General features: G+C 53.6%; 6 protein-coding genes across 6 annotated transcripts; 5 read left to right on the top strand and 1 right to left on the bottom strand.

Moving 5' to 3' along the window:
- Positions 1–328: 328 nt before the first annotated feature.
- On the top strand, positions 329–1,714 carry A1O1_08665 (NAD+ kinase; the record flags this gene model as incomplete). Its single annotated transcript, XM_007729523.1, has 1 exon — positions 329–1,714. The coding sequence occupies one exon, from the start codon at positions 329–331 to the stop codon at positions 1,712–1,714; it is 1,386 nt and encodes a 461-aa protein (XP_007727713.1).
- Positions 1,715–3,402: 1,688 nt separating this feature from the next.
- Positions 3,403–4,989, top strand: A1O1_08666 (uncharacterized protein; the record flags this gene model as incomplete). The annotated part of the gene is made up of 1 exon (XM_007729524.1): positions 3,403–4,989. One exon carries the CDS (start codon positions 3,403–3,405, stop codon positions 4,987–4,989), a length of 1,587 nt encoding a protein of 528 aa, XP_007727714.1.
- A 1,676-nt stretch (positions 4,990–6,665) lies between these two features.
- On the top strand, positions 6,666–7,448 carry A1O1_08667 (uncharacterized protein; the record flags this gene model as incomplete). The annotated part of the gene is made up of 2 exons (XM_007729525.1): positions 6,666–6,759; positions 6,814–7,448. 2 exons carry the CDS (start codon positions 6,666–6,668, stop codon positions 7,446–7,448), a joined length of 729 nt encoding a protein of 242 aa, XP_007727715.1.
- Positions 7,449–7,837: 389 nt separating this feature from the next.
- On the bottom strand, positions 7,838–8,491 carry A1O1_08668 (uncharacterized protein; the record flags this gene model as incomplete). Its single annotated transcript, XM_007729526.1, has 1 exon — positions 7,838–8,491. The coding sequence occupies one exon, from the start codon at positions 8,489–8,491 to the stop codon at positions 7,838–7,840; it is 654 nt and encodes a 217-aa protein (XP_007727716.1).
- Positions 8,492–9,363: 872 nt separating this feature from the next.
- A1O1_08669 (uncharacterized protein) lies at positions 9,364–11,307 on the top strand (the record flags this gene model as incomplete). Its single annotated transcript, XM_007729527.1, has 4 exons — positions 9,364–10,067; positions 10,123–10,350; positions 10,401–10,684; positions 10,745–11,307. 4 exons carry the CDS (start codon positions 9,364–9,366, stop codon positions 11,305–11,307), a joined length of 1,779 nt encoding a protein of 592 aa, XP_007727717.1.
- A 143-nt stretch (positions 11,308–11,450) lies between these two features.
- On the top strand, positions 11,451–13,659 carry A1O1_08670 (uncharacterized protein; the record flags this gene model as incomplete). Its single annotated transcript, XM_007729528.1, has 8 exons — positions 11,451–11,711; positions 11,772–11,848; positions 11,913–11,964; positions 12,031–12,224; positions 12,337–12,416; positions 12,480–12,983; positions 13,066–13,226; positions 13,282–13,659. 8 exons carry the CDS (start codon positions 11,451–11,453, stop codon positions 13,657–13,659), a joined length of 1,707 nt encoding a protein of 568 aa, XP_007727718.1.
- Between the last annotated feature and the right edge of the window lie 218 nt (positions 13,660–13,877).

Genomic DNA, 13,877 nt, shown 5'->3' on the forward strand with positions numbered 1-13,877 from the left:
ATCCTAGTGACATTCCATGACTAAGCGTAGTCCATGTACCCCATGACGCACGTGACTCATAGCACGTGACCACTTCTATCATGAATGTCCTCACGAGGCTCTGCGCATCACGGAATCCCAACTCCTTTCTCTCATCACCGGCAATTGCATCCAGCAAACCTCTGTGGGTTTGAGCATTCATTTGACACTGGTTGCTTCTTTCACTCTTGCTTGCTGTTTACCTTCTGGGATAAACATAAAGTCATCACGACAAATCCATGGCAAGCTTAAACAGATAGTATTCTGTTCTTCATCTTCCGCCTCCTGGATAAAAAGGTGCCCGTCCATCATGGCAGCAGTGTCAACCTTGAGATGGACCACATCTTCCAGAACGACAAGAACTTGTCTTTCTACCTTCAAATCCATCAGCAGTTCACTCCAGAGCAAGCCGGATGGAGCTGGAGGTCCCTCGTATCTAGGTTTGGCCTTGGACGGGCACGGGCGCGCCTTTTCGTCAACAACAAGACACCCACAACGACAACCAATAGAAGACCTACCAAACCGTAGAGGCTTTCGTCTCAAAGATACCCCTGCTCATGAACTTCTTTGTCTTGAGTGGTCTCAACCGCCGCACAATGTGCTCCTGATCAAGAAAGAGTATTCCGAACAAACCACAGAGGCTGTCAAGGAATTCAGCAATCATGTCATGACCACCTATCCGGATGTCAACATTCTTCTGGAACCCCAAGACTCTGCTGAACTTGGCGATACGCTGCCTGGGAATCACTTCAGTCCCAGCAACTCACATCTATCAAGACGAGCATACCACAACAAAGTCGACCTGGTCGTCACCTTCGGTGGCGATGGGACCATTTTACATGCGGCTTCCATATTTGCCACGTCTCCCAAAGTCCCTCCGATCCTGTCATTCAGCATGGGCACCCTTGGTTTCCTGAGTGAATGGAAGTTTGCCGAATACAAGCGAGCATTCCGAGAGGTATACATGTCGGGTGCTGCCTCTGAGCGACATGCCGTGATTCAGAGCTCTCCTTCCACAGAGCAGGGCTCCATAGCCGACTGTACGGGCTGGTCATCCATTCGTGGGAAATCCATGGGTCCAGCAAGGGGGGCAAGAGTGCTAGTACGACAGAGACTAAAAGTCGGTCTTTTTGATGCCGCTGGCAAGCGACTTGGGAATGGAGATCTGTTGGAAGACCTGCATGCCATGAACGAAGTGATCCTGCACAGAGGTCAAGACCCACATCTTGCCATTGTCGATGTGTATGTCGGAGGTCGATTCCTCACCGAGGCTGTTGCAGATGGCATGATCATATCCACACCTACTGGAAGTACCGCTTATAGCCTCAGCAGCGGTGGAAGCATCATACACCCACTAGTGCCGTCCTTGCTCCTCACACCTATCTGCCCTCGCAGCTTGAGCTTCCGCCCTTTGGTCCTGCCTGCCTTCACGCCAATCACGTTGAAGTTGAGCGAGAAGAACCGAGGGCGAGAAGTGGACTTCAGCATTGACGGCAAAAGACATACCGATGGTATAGGCGTTGGCACTGAAGTCCGAGTTTCTGGAGAGGAAATCAGGCCTGGCCCTGAAGGGTTCGCCGGTGGTATCCCCTGCATCATGCGCAGAACCATTGCAGGCACTGAAGGAGATGATGGATGGGTTGGCGGACTGAATGGCTTGCTGAAGTTCAATCATCCGTTTGGTGAAGACGGCTGAAGGGGCCGTGACCTCTATGCTTCGAGATTGAATTGTCATTGTCCATCTTCCGGATCATGTCTCAGACAACACTGCTACCGGCCACTCACTTTCCATGTTCACGCGCATGGCGGCCGAAGATATGTTGTCTGACTCTTCCTTTGTCTATGACCAAGACAGTGTCATTGGTTCCCGCCCTTTCTGTCGACAACGACAGATACCAATGACCTGAACTGGTCACTAACTGGATAGCCCCAGGTCATCTCCAGAATGCCTTCTATAGGGAGATCTCCATGATTGGCAAGGTCGGCATGAGTCCTTGTTTGCGACAATGCCATGTCAGAGGGAATTCAGCTCTTTTTGCATTACCTGAGGTAGAGCCTGGAGATCAGGACCCTTGGACCAGGTGCTCCAGGCTCTGGCTTGCCATGATCTTCATCCTTCTGGAACTTGTCTGTTATTATAATTGTCTGTTATGGAAGTTGATGGTGGAGTTTGAAGCCCGCTGTTAGAAGTTCGGCTCGATTGGCAAGCTGCTTCATTGCCAGATGCCCGTCAACCAGGCTCCCTTTCAGTGGGGTTGATGATGTGTCTGCTGCTCCCGAACATGAAGCAGACCGTGCTTGAAGACGGAGGTGAGTCGATGACTTGGTGCGAGTCCGGTATTGCATTTGTCTCAACACTGGTATCGCAAGGCGGCATTGCCTGCGGCGTCTCAGTATGTCGACTGCTGTTGGCGCAGGCCTCACTGAGGCAGAGTGATACCCTCGAGTCGAGCTTGGGGAGTTTGAAGCAAATGGCGGTGAACCTTGGAACGTTTGAAGCAGACGGAATGAAGAAAGTCAGAAGCAGATCGCGAGAGTGGGAGCGCAGTCTGCAGGGTGCAGCAGAACTGCATTACCGTCAAGCCTCAGGATGTGAATGGCACTTCAGCCTTGCGACTTTGAAACAACCAAAACAGATTCACTGTCGACAGAAACCAGACACTTGTACAAAGACGAAATCTTCGAGTTATTGTTCGATGCAAGACATTCGATCGTTTCTACCACCTTGAAATCATTACCTGACTTTGACAACTGCATCAGCGACTCTGCCTTTACCGACTCTTGAAATATTCCTTTTCAAACCCTTCAAACCTGGAGTTGTTCATTCTCATCTCACTTACGACGCTCTCCTTCGCACACAAGACAAGCGTATTCCACTCTCCTGTCTCTTTTGAATCCACATCCATACCTCACCACGGCCACGCTGTATCCTCCGCTTTGCATCAGATCGACAAAAAAATATCACCCTCAGCGTCTAGACACAGCACTCACCTTATCACGTCTCTCGCGAGTTCAACTCTTTTCTTATTGATTAGATCGACAAAGAAAGACTGTCGACGTCTGTCAATTTCATATCCAGCGCCTTTGCTACCTGAATCCAAGCCCTCTCCCTAGCTTGATCGACAAGAAAAGAAAATATCTGCGTCGTCTAGACACCTCTTGAATCCTCATTCCTCGTCACCTTGATATCACATCATCCTCTTCACGTCCAAATCCAGTTAACTCTACCATTACCGTCGACGGCCTCCTGAAACTCTCAATCTCAATCGACTTTGACAAATCCGCACGGGAAAGCAAAGGCTGTAACCCTTCAGGCATATCACCAGACGACAAACTTCACTACAAAAGAAGCTTTGACTGTCAAGGTTCTTCAAGAGCAGAAAAATGGCGTCACACAGAGTACAGCATCAATTGGCCAAACAGCTTGAGATCAACGCAGCCGGCACTGCGCTCGTAGCCACCCCGAGGCCAACGACTCTTCAAAACCCCACTCCACAACAACCCTTCCCTACATATCATATAGGGTACAACCCCCTGAGCAACGTCGGCAGGGTGGCCCAGGCGATCCCCCCGCGGCCGGCAAACGGTCATGGCTCGGCGCATCCCTTCGAGATGCTGGCGGAAGAGAACCTCCACCCGGTGCTGTTTCGCCTGGAGCCCGGGCCGGACCGCTTGCACGGGGTGCCGGTGCCTCTCTTGGTGGACCAGGCGACTGGTCTCATCGAGCACGGCAACGGTGGGAGACCGCTTCGATTCTTCTCCCACCTTCCCCGATGGATCGCCGCCAACGTCTCGGGCATGTTGATGGAGCTGTGGATCCGTCTGGACCCACGGGTCGAGATGTCAGACATTATCGACCGCGTGAACGCTCAAGCTCAGGTCAAGATGCCCCGAGCGAATACCTTGATCATGAGGAGGATTCGGTTCCGGGAGATCATCAACGTGCCGGCGTTGAGCCCTGGGCGCCAGATGCCCACTGCCAACGAGGTCCAGCTCATTGGCAACCTGAGTCGGGAGCAGATCCTCCTGAACACAGCCATGGCTGTCGACTTGGCAGGAAACCGGCTCCTGCAACCCCGCCTAGTCAATGGCAAGACCATCCTGGGGTACATCGACAGCGGCCTGGCGGTCGACCACTACATCGCAGATTTTTGTCTGCCGATCCCAATACCGTCAGGCCGCATGGTTGTGAGTCTGGAGCTCCGCAAGAGATTGCAGACTCTTGCGCGGCGGCGTGGCCTGGGCAACACCCCGACAGACTACCACAAGCTGTCGCGGGACCTGGCGCCCAGCTGGTGGGTCAAGAAAGGAGAGGCGAGGCCGATGGCCGATCTTGATGGCAAGAGCCACGAGGAATTCGTTGGCGACTTGCTCGGCCAACACCCTCCCGCGACAGCCAGAGCCCGGGTCCGACGACCGGTGCTGCCGTCTGCCGCTGCCGCTGCTACTGTTCCTCCTACTCTGCCTCTGCCTGCAGCGCCGATGGTGCCAATGCAGCCGCCACGAACTTCCGCAGGTGCCGCACCGCCCATCTTTCCTCCTACTCCACTCTCTGGTGCTCGAAACGCCGCTGCCTTGTTCCATTGTCCAGGCCAAGCCAATGCTGCCTCTGGCACTGCGGTTCCTGCCGGTGCCACTGTAAACAGTGGTCTGATCGACCCGCGCCTTCTGGTTGCGGCGTCGACGACGATGGCGACATCAAGTGCTGTTCCGGGAGTGGGTGGTCTTTCTGCCGGTGCCTCTGGGGCTGGAGTGCGGCGGTTTCATGTGGTCACGCCGACAGGCACCTCCAATTACGTGGAGGCGGCCACCGCTGAAGCTGCACGCCAGGTCGCTCGGCCTGCGAGTTCTTCGCAGACTGCCGCTGACCATGGCAACCGCTCTGATCCAGGTGCTGGTGGATACGTCTGGGGAGAGGAGGAGGCGCGGGCGGCCCGGTATCTTCGGGAATTTATTGCGAGAGGTGGGTAGGAGGACGGGGCTTGGAGGGAGATGGAGGAAGGGTAGGAGTACAGGCAGGTGAGAGCTGTGGTGGGTGGTAATGGTGGTATCTGTGCTGGTTTACTGTGCTGGGATTTGTTTGCATGGTGTTTTGGCGCGTGCTGGGGCCTGACCGGTCGGTGCTGGACACTGGGTTCTGGTCTCGGTTGTACTGTGTGGGAGTGGTTTCTCTGCTTTTCCCTGTCTGTATATCAACAAAGCCCTGCCAGAAGAAGGAGAGGAAACCCTGGAGACATTGTGGCTCAAAAGCCATATGAGAGACTTCAAATGGAAACAACATCAAACCAACCTTGTCTTTCTGCATCCAAATCAAGCTCACAGGCTAACACTTATTGCGACAAAAGCCCTAATGTAGAGAGAGACTCCTTTGAATGGCTTTGCTCATACTGACAATGCTATCTTGGCAACATTAGCAAGAGTTGATGCGTGAGAAAGGGACAGAATGATGTCTGTGGTGAATTCCACATCCATACTATGCCAAACTATGCCCTTTGCCTCCTTCTTCATTATGCAAACCAAACTACCTTACCTATGCTACTTGACCAATTAACTCACCGTGGTGACTTAGGTCCCCAGGGGGCATTCATGCCAGAGCATAGTATTCAAGATTACGATGGTTACGAAGCCCATCTCCAAGCATAAACTTACGGTCCGAATGAGCATTCACTATATTAACGATACCAGCGTTAGCTTAAAGTGCTAGTATTTGTGAGACTACCATGGCTAACAGATATGGAATGCTTTTGTATTATTATGTGATACGGTGTCCCAAGAACTAGCCTATTCACCCCTGAATGCCTCAGCCTCGTCACGTGACATGTTATATTAGCAAATACGACAAGAGAGTCAAGGTAGTGAGTGAAGCTGAGGATTGGCTCTTATACACCAGGAATGAGCTGTTATATAGTTATCTTCCAGTGAATTGTATAGGCAAAGTCTTTGAGGCACAGTGTGTCTTGTCATGTTAGCGTTGATGAACTTTCGCTGAGCTATCCGCAAGTCAACACACGGCAGTCCAGACACAGCAGGTTGGTCAATAGACCACCTGGTCATTCCCACGCTCAAGAGTCAATCCGACGACATCATGGTAGAACAGTCCGGAACACTGAGCAGCCAAGCTTTCTGTGACCAAGAGTTGCGCTTGGAATTCACTGTGTATCCAGCAAGTAACACAGGGTCTGTCTTTCTTCTTCTTTTCTTAACCTCCCACTCAAGGACAGAACCAGAATGCACGGTACTGGTTACTCTTCACACCTCTCAAAACGCCGGGTCGACAACGTTCCCATTCGTCTGTGTCCGTCCAGGACTCGAGAGTGGAAGAGTTCTGGGTTCTCCAATCTTCCAGGACGCGGCAGTCAGATCGAAGGTCTTTCGCAAAGTCATCAGGTCGATACTCTAAGGATTTCGCCAACCCGGAGATCGAGACTGTGTTTTGAAAGATTTGAGAGTGAAGCGCCTCGGCTGGAACAACAACACAAGCCCCAATAACAACAACTCACACACTATCGCGCGATCCCAGTGTCTTGCAAGGGAAGCTGCTCGGTTCGCATTCGGGCCTTGGACTCTACAGTCTCCAGCATTGCGATCGAATATTGTCCCCTTTCGCCGTCATTATCATCATCATCATCATCATCATCATCATCATCATGTCGGACTTTGAAGTGCCACAGTTGTGGCTTGACGAGGCGTTGTTCGTCCACAACCCTCCCAACGAGTTGAACAAACCCCAGCAAGATGAGAGTATGTCACCAGACCCCTTACCTTCTTTCCAGGAATGGTAGCTGACAAAAACAGCTTCTGCAATGGCGCCCGGATCCCCAAGTCACCACCATCCTCTCCCACCATCTCCGACATCCGTTACGATGGATCTTGTGGAAGAGTGCGAAGTTGAAGAGGGTGAAGTTGAAGAGGGCGAAGTTGAAGATGTGTCTGACTTTCAAGACCTATACAACGAAGTGTGCCAAAAATGGTTCGGCAAGAACGTTTCGATGGAGTGGATCCAAGAGCAGGCAATACAGGCGGTCAGGGCAGCCAGAAGAGAGGCAGACTCTACCGGTGACGAGACCGAATCCGAGGTCACAGAGTCCGAGGCCACAGACACCAGTAGCTCCAGTGACAGCATCAGCAGTGACGAAGAGGAACCTGGTGCTGTGAAGCACACTTGTCAGACCTATGCGGAGTGGCGGGCCTACCTCAAGGAGCTGCAACTTCAAATGGACCGAGACAAGAGCGGTGAGACATTGCGTCGCTTCCAGTATACGAGACCACCGACTTTTGGGGAGGTGATCGCTGCGGAGCGCACCAAAGCTGTCGAGAAAACGGAGCGTGAGGCGAGGAATGCTGATAGGCGCGAAAGACGCGAGAGACGTGAGAGGGGTGAAAGTTATGAGAAGGGTCAACAGCACCAAGGCCGGCGGAAACCATATTGAGCTCGTAGCTTGGGGGCCTCAGCCTAAAAGTCAGGCCTGCTCCGCAAAGAGCCCAGTATGTGTCGTGAAGGCTGTGTGCTAGAAAGAGAAGCTCCGTCAACAGTCGTCTGTTCCACCGCTATGGCTTGGTGATAGCGATTTGACAATTTCCACAAATGTGGCCGGCATGGTGACGCAAAAATGCCCGAACACCATCCGAGGAAGTAGTCTTGAACATATCACATTGGAGCTAGATATGAGCCGGGCAGCTGTTGGGGTGAGCACCCTGTACCTAAGCGGGAGCTGTTACCATACCTATGAGTGGCAAGCGGTGAGCCTGCTCTAGAACCGTGATCGAGAGATATCATGAAAGGGAGGACTCCGTTCTATCTGCAACTCCGGTCTGGTACTCAATTGACCCTCAAGACACTCTCGTTTGGTATTCCGGGAGCGCCTGTGGCATTTCCTCCATAAGCACCGTCATCACCGTCCTTCTCATCGATGTGGCCTAGGCTTGTCTCAATTGGCACTCCTGCCTTCAAGGTCTGCAATACCACACAGTACCTTTCGCTCAGTTCAATGAGTTTCTTCACCTTGGACTCATGTTCTTCATCCACGTCAATCTTCACGCTGAGCTTGATCTTCGTAAATCCTACTGGAACAGCATTCCCGTCCGGATCTTTGATGCCCATTGTGCCCCTGAAATCCAGGTCCGCCGCGGCTGTTATGGTGCCATTCTTGATGGGGACACCCAAGCTCGTAGCCACGGCCCGCACCGTGACTCCAAAACAAGCCACCAACGACTCGAGTAGCATATCCCCAGAGCACAGTTCACCCGAAGCATCAAATCCTGCACCTCCCGCGGCTTTATGTAGCCCAGCTAATTTCCTTGCCGCGGTGCCTGCGGACAACGAGCATGTAAGGCTTGTCGAGGTGGGATCGAGGGTTCCCGAGGAGCTGAGGGTGACAAGGGCGGAAGAAGGATCGGATCGATACTTATCCTTAAGGGGCTTTTGTTTGGTACGCAGGCTGTTGGCCGCGGCCAAGGCTGGGTCTGATGACATCTTCGAGGAGTAATCGGAGAAAGTTGGGCCTTGCAGAGAGTGGTGGCGGGATAGATCAGTTTGGAGGATTTATCAGCTTCTTGATTAGTTGTCATGCAAAGTTGATGCCATAGTAGAGGAACAGATAGCAGGGGAATGATCAGGGTCAAAGTGGTGGGGAAAGGTGAATTGAGGAAGGAGCCTTGGTGATGGACGACCTGACGTGACTGCTGCCTGGGAAGTGCCTGGGAAGGAACGTTTCAACTCCTTCCAGACCCCGAGTCAATGCCATGAAACGCTTCAAGTTCGGTAGTACGGGCATCGAACAACGTTTGAAGGACAGAGCCATGGATGTTCTTCTCTCTACCCCTCACCTCGTCTGTGGAGGTTGTGAGAACTTCCGTCGGGCCGTCAGCGAGCTTGACGCGTTGATAACAATACCTACGCAGCGCCGCCGATCATTCATCGTTTCTGTTGGCAATGAGGCCGTACGAGCGAGGGCTTACGGCTTCGAGCCTGACATGGGGCACAGATACCTTCTGGCCAGTAATCGAGTGACTGAGAGAGGTCTACAAGATGGTTACCACTCCTTACTCACCTCAGGGACGACGGTAGTGAACACAGGCCTCTGAAAATACGTCGCTCAATACAACCGGCATTCGGCCCCGAACACCGTCGCAGGCTCATGTACACGTGATGTTTGCTAACGTCAACATCCAATCAGGTGTCAACCCGCAAGGTCAAGGTTGGACGGACGCCGTGTCCGTAGATGCGGCTTGATCCTAGTGATGTTAAATAGTCGTCGGTCGTCCCGTTCGGCCACCGGTTCCCGTCTTTCATCTATTGCACTCAATGGTCGCGCGTCTGAGGGTGGTCGTACCCTCTAGCAAGCCATGTCAGGCCCGTACGGACGCGCTTGCATGAACTGTTCCCGCTCCAAGTGCAAATGCGTCTGGCGTCTCAGCAACAACACCTGTGAAAGATGCCAGCGCCTCAACAAACCATGCCACCCCGCCGACTCGATGCGACAACGCAACACGGAGAGCAGGGCCGAGTCTAGAATCGCCCACTTGGAGGGGAAGGTCGATGGTCTTGTCTCTCTGCTGCAATCCGTCTCTCAGTCCTCCACCAGCAGAGAGTCGGTTGCATCGGCCCTTTTGGATCTGGGACACCATGCGAGAGATATCTCGGTCGACCGGGTCCAGGGCACCACCTCCCAAGCTCGTTCGGCCGGCACCGTCTCGATGTCAGCCTCGTCGAGTGCCGTCTCCACGACAGCAAGCTCGTCTACTCCTAACACGGGCACTGACCGGGAACCATCGCCAGAGGAGGCCGAAGAATGCCTGGCCATCTTCCGGTCCCAGATGTTGAAATACTTTGCATTTCTTCATCTTCCGCCGGGCATGTCTGCTCAGCAGCTCCACGAACAGCGGCCCTTTCTGTTTCTCTGCGTCATGACAGTCAGCACAAAGAGCACTGAAAAGAGAATGGCATTGGGTGAAGAGGTCAGGCAAACGGTAGCACGGCGAATGCTGATCGACAACGGACAAAACGTTGACATCGATCTGCTGCTCGGCCTCCTGGCCTTTTTGGCCTGGTGAGGAATTCACCATCAAGCACTCGCTATGTGCGGCAGCTGACTTCGGTGTTAGGGGGCACGATCAATTAAATAACAAGCATCGAAAGATTTTGTTCCGTTTCACCCACTTTGCAATGGTCTTGGTGTTTGAGCTCCGGCTGAACAGGCCGTGGCCGAAAGACTCAAATATGCTCCCCACGGTCGGCACCATCGGCACCATCTGCTCGGGACCCCCCGCGCCGGCTACTCACACGATGGAGGAGCGACGGGCAGTCCTGGCCTGTTTTCTGCTCAGCTCAACGTATGTAGCCCCGTCCCTCTTTGCGAACCCGGAATGATTGACATGTCCAGTGTTTCTATATTCTTTGCACAGACCGACGCCATGCGATGGACGCCCTACTTGGACGAGTGCCTTGACGTTCTCAGCAGAAGCCAGGAAGCCCCGTGCGACGAAATGTTTGCGCATCAGGTCCGGCTACAATTGTTCTCCCAGCGCGCACGACACGCCATGTGGTCGGCTGGAGATCTTGAGCTGGCCGACGCTGCAACTATGCCTCCTAGGCTCTATCTACAGGCCCTTCAGTGGAAGCTAGGGGAATTGAAGAGCGCTTTCTCTCCTCAGCTGCAGCACAACGGTAAGTTCTGCCACCGCCCCCAGCTTCGTTGGAAGGAACCATCTCACCAACAATCATTAGAGATTCTTCTTTCATCCGTGTATTATACCGAACTGAGTATCCACGAGGTGGCACTCCACAAGACACCCACCGGCGTTGACGGGCCCGGATTTCAGCGTCTGGAGGGTCTCTACACCTGTCTGAGCATTGTCAAATCGGCGGTGGACAATTTTTTCACCTTGCCCGTGTCTGAATACCCCTATCTGTCCTTTCCTTACTTCGCCCAGCTTTGCCGCAGTATCGTGATTTTGTTTAAGCTCGCCACCCTCGATGATCCCTTGTGGGATACGGGATTCGTCCGGTCCACGATCGACCTGGGCCTGGTCCTGGATCAGCTCATTCACAACTTGGGCCAGCTGAGCGCCGCCGGTGGGGATTGCGTGAATGGCATCTTCGCCAAAACCGCCAATATATTCATGTCTGTCAAATCGTGGTACAATGCAAAGCGTGGAGCAGATGCTGTCCAGTCCCATGACTCAGCCTTGCCCATGGTCGACGAGAACAGCGTTTTGCACGAGCCCACGATTTTGCAGGATCTGGACGACGCGTGGCTGAGAGAAGCTCTCGGATCTTGGACCGGTTGATGCTCGCGCTCGGGGTTCGGATCCCGTTCCCGACCGGCCGTTTGTTTGCTTTAAGATGGTCGACCAGGTTGGTCTGCCAGGCAGGCATCCAGTCTTTCATTCCAACTCTCAACTCGGTGCGCACCTCACTCGCAGTGAAAAGCATGGAACCCCCAAGACCGGAGTCTGTCGACTCTCAAATCCTTCCGCCCGGCGCTCACGAAAAGCCAGACCTGCCCCGGTCGGCGTCTTCCCAGTCAGATCTTCCCAGGGCCCCCGAGAAAGACACGCTTGGGGCCAACGATGCAGCATACGCAACCAAAGACGAGGAGGAATATGTCACAGGAATCAAGCTCTACATGATCTTGGCTGCTATGGTTCTCGCTCAGTTTGTGGTGATGCTCGATATATCCATCATGGCTACGGTAGGAGCAAGACACTTTCCCAGGCCAATATCAATTACTCGCCCTGACAGCCGGTGCTAGGCCATTCCCCGAATCACGAACACCTTCAACTCTCTTCTCGATGTGGGATGGTATGGAAGCGCATACCAACTCGCGAGGTTCGTCACATTGACCCGGCTTGCTTTCTCCAAGATCGGACTGGCGGTCTAACCTAGACACCAGTGCGTCTTTGCAGCCCTTGACCGGCAAGTTGTACACCATCTTCAGGACCAAGGTATGTCTCTGCATGTCTGACAGTCCCAGGGTCCCCGTCGCTGATGAAGGCATTTTGGAGCATTAGTGGACGTTTTTCGCATTCTTCCTCCTCTTCGAGCTGGGGTCCTTACTCTGCGCGGTAGCGACATCCTCCACCATGTTGATTGTCGGACGAGCCGTCACCGGTATGGGCGCGTCAGGCATATTGACCGGCGGCCTCACCATCGTCGGGGCCTGCCTTCCAAAAGATCGACTGCCAAGTATGCACCCTCTCGTCCTGTTCCCCGACTGGTTGCCCACCGCTCACAAACAAACAGCAATCCTAGGAGTCTTGATATCAAGTCAGTTGGTCTGAAGTGGCCCGGTTCGAAGGCGTCTTTGACTAACCAAGGTTCCCAGTCGGACAACTTGGTCAGGCCTGCGGTCCCCTCATCGGAGGAGCATTTACCGAGTACGTTTCATGGCGTTGGTGTAAGTCTCTCCGGTCTTTTTCCTCCGTTGGTGCCGGCTCCTGAGATAACGGAAACTCATCAGGCTTCTACATCAACCTTCCCATCGGCGGCGTCATCGCCGCTCTTTTCACCCGCATTTACGTCCCGGAACGGATTGTGAAACCCAAGCTGCGAACAGCCTTCGGTACTGTCGTCGAGTCCTTGGATCTCCTGGGATTTGCCATCTTCGCCCCTGCGTCCATCCAATTTTTCCTCGCTCTACAATATGGGGGTAACCAATATTCCTGGAATAGTCCCACCGTCATTGGCCTGTTCTGCGGAGCCGGCGTCACCTTTATCCTTTTCCTCGTGTGGGACTACCGCAGGGGCGACGCGGCCATGGTTCCCTTCTCGATCCTGCGTCAGCGTGTTGTGTGGTCTAGCTGTGCAGTCATATTCTTCCAAATGGGTGTACTGATCTGTGGCTCGTACTACCTTCCCATCTACTTCCAGGCAGTCAAAAAAGCGTCGCCACTCATGAGTGGTGTCTATATGCTTCCCAACATTTGTTGCCAAATCCTCATGGCCTTTGTATCCGGCGGTCTTGGTAAGTGGTCGAGCCCAGTCTCCCCTCTGCCGCACAGGCCGTCTGCCAATCGAGATGGATGTTAACACCGGGTATACTACAGTTCAAAAAGTGGGTTACTGCCTACCTTGGGTAGTGATTGGTACCATGGTGAATGCCGTGGGGTCCGGCCTCCTCTCGATGCTGACTCCAACGTACTCGACCGGCGCACGGGTCGGGTATCAGATCGTGTACGGTATTGGCGCTGGATGTGTCTCGAGCATGGTAACAATACATTCTCCTGTTGCTGGGCCGCGTTGCTGACGGTGTTCGCCCACAGCCCTATATATCCATCCAAAACTTCGCCGCCTCCGCTCAGATCCCGATTGCCATGGCCCTCCTCATCTTCTGTCAGAACCTGGGCGGAGCCATCTTCCTTACCGTTGCGCAGACGGTCTTCAGCAACAGCCTGAGAAATGCCATTTCCACAAAGGCCCCAGGCGTCAATGCCGCAGCCATACTGGCGGCTGGCGCCACTGCATTCCGGAGCGTGGTCTCGAGCGCGCAACTGGAGGGCGTCCTTGACGCTTACTGCACGAGCTTTGACAATGTCTTCTACCTGGTCAGCGGACTGGCGGTTTGCACCTTTGGTGCTGGATGGGGTCTGGGTTGGAGGGATCTGAGGGTCAAGAAGAGCCCGTCTCAGCCAGCGCCATAAACCAGCCAGGCTGTGTCGGGGTCAATCGTCGATGCACTTGTCGCGTGTTTCGACTACAAGAGACAAGAATGCCTTTACAATATTGTATAATATAGCTAGAAGAAGCGTCCACTCCGCCCATATGAAGTTCAAGTTTCCACTCTAGAACTTAACTCTCGCCGCTTTGTTCAGTTCCATGCCAGCGTGGTATGGTTCTTCAGACGCAGACTCTAGTTCAG

The sequence above is a fragment of the Capronia coronata genome (assembly GCF_000585585.1).
Source record: "Capronia coronata CBS 617.96 chromosome Unknown acBCG-supercont1.8, whole genome shotgun sequence".
NCBI lineage: Eukaryota > Fungi > Ascomycota > Eurotiomycetes > Chaetothyriales > Herpotrichiellaceae > Capronia > Capronia coronata.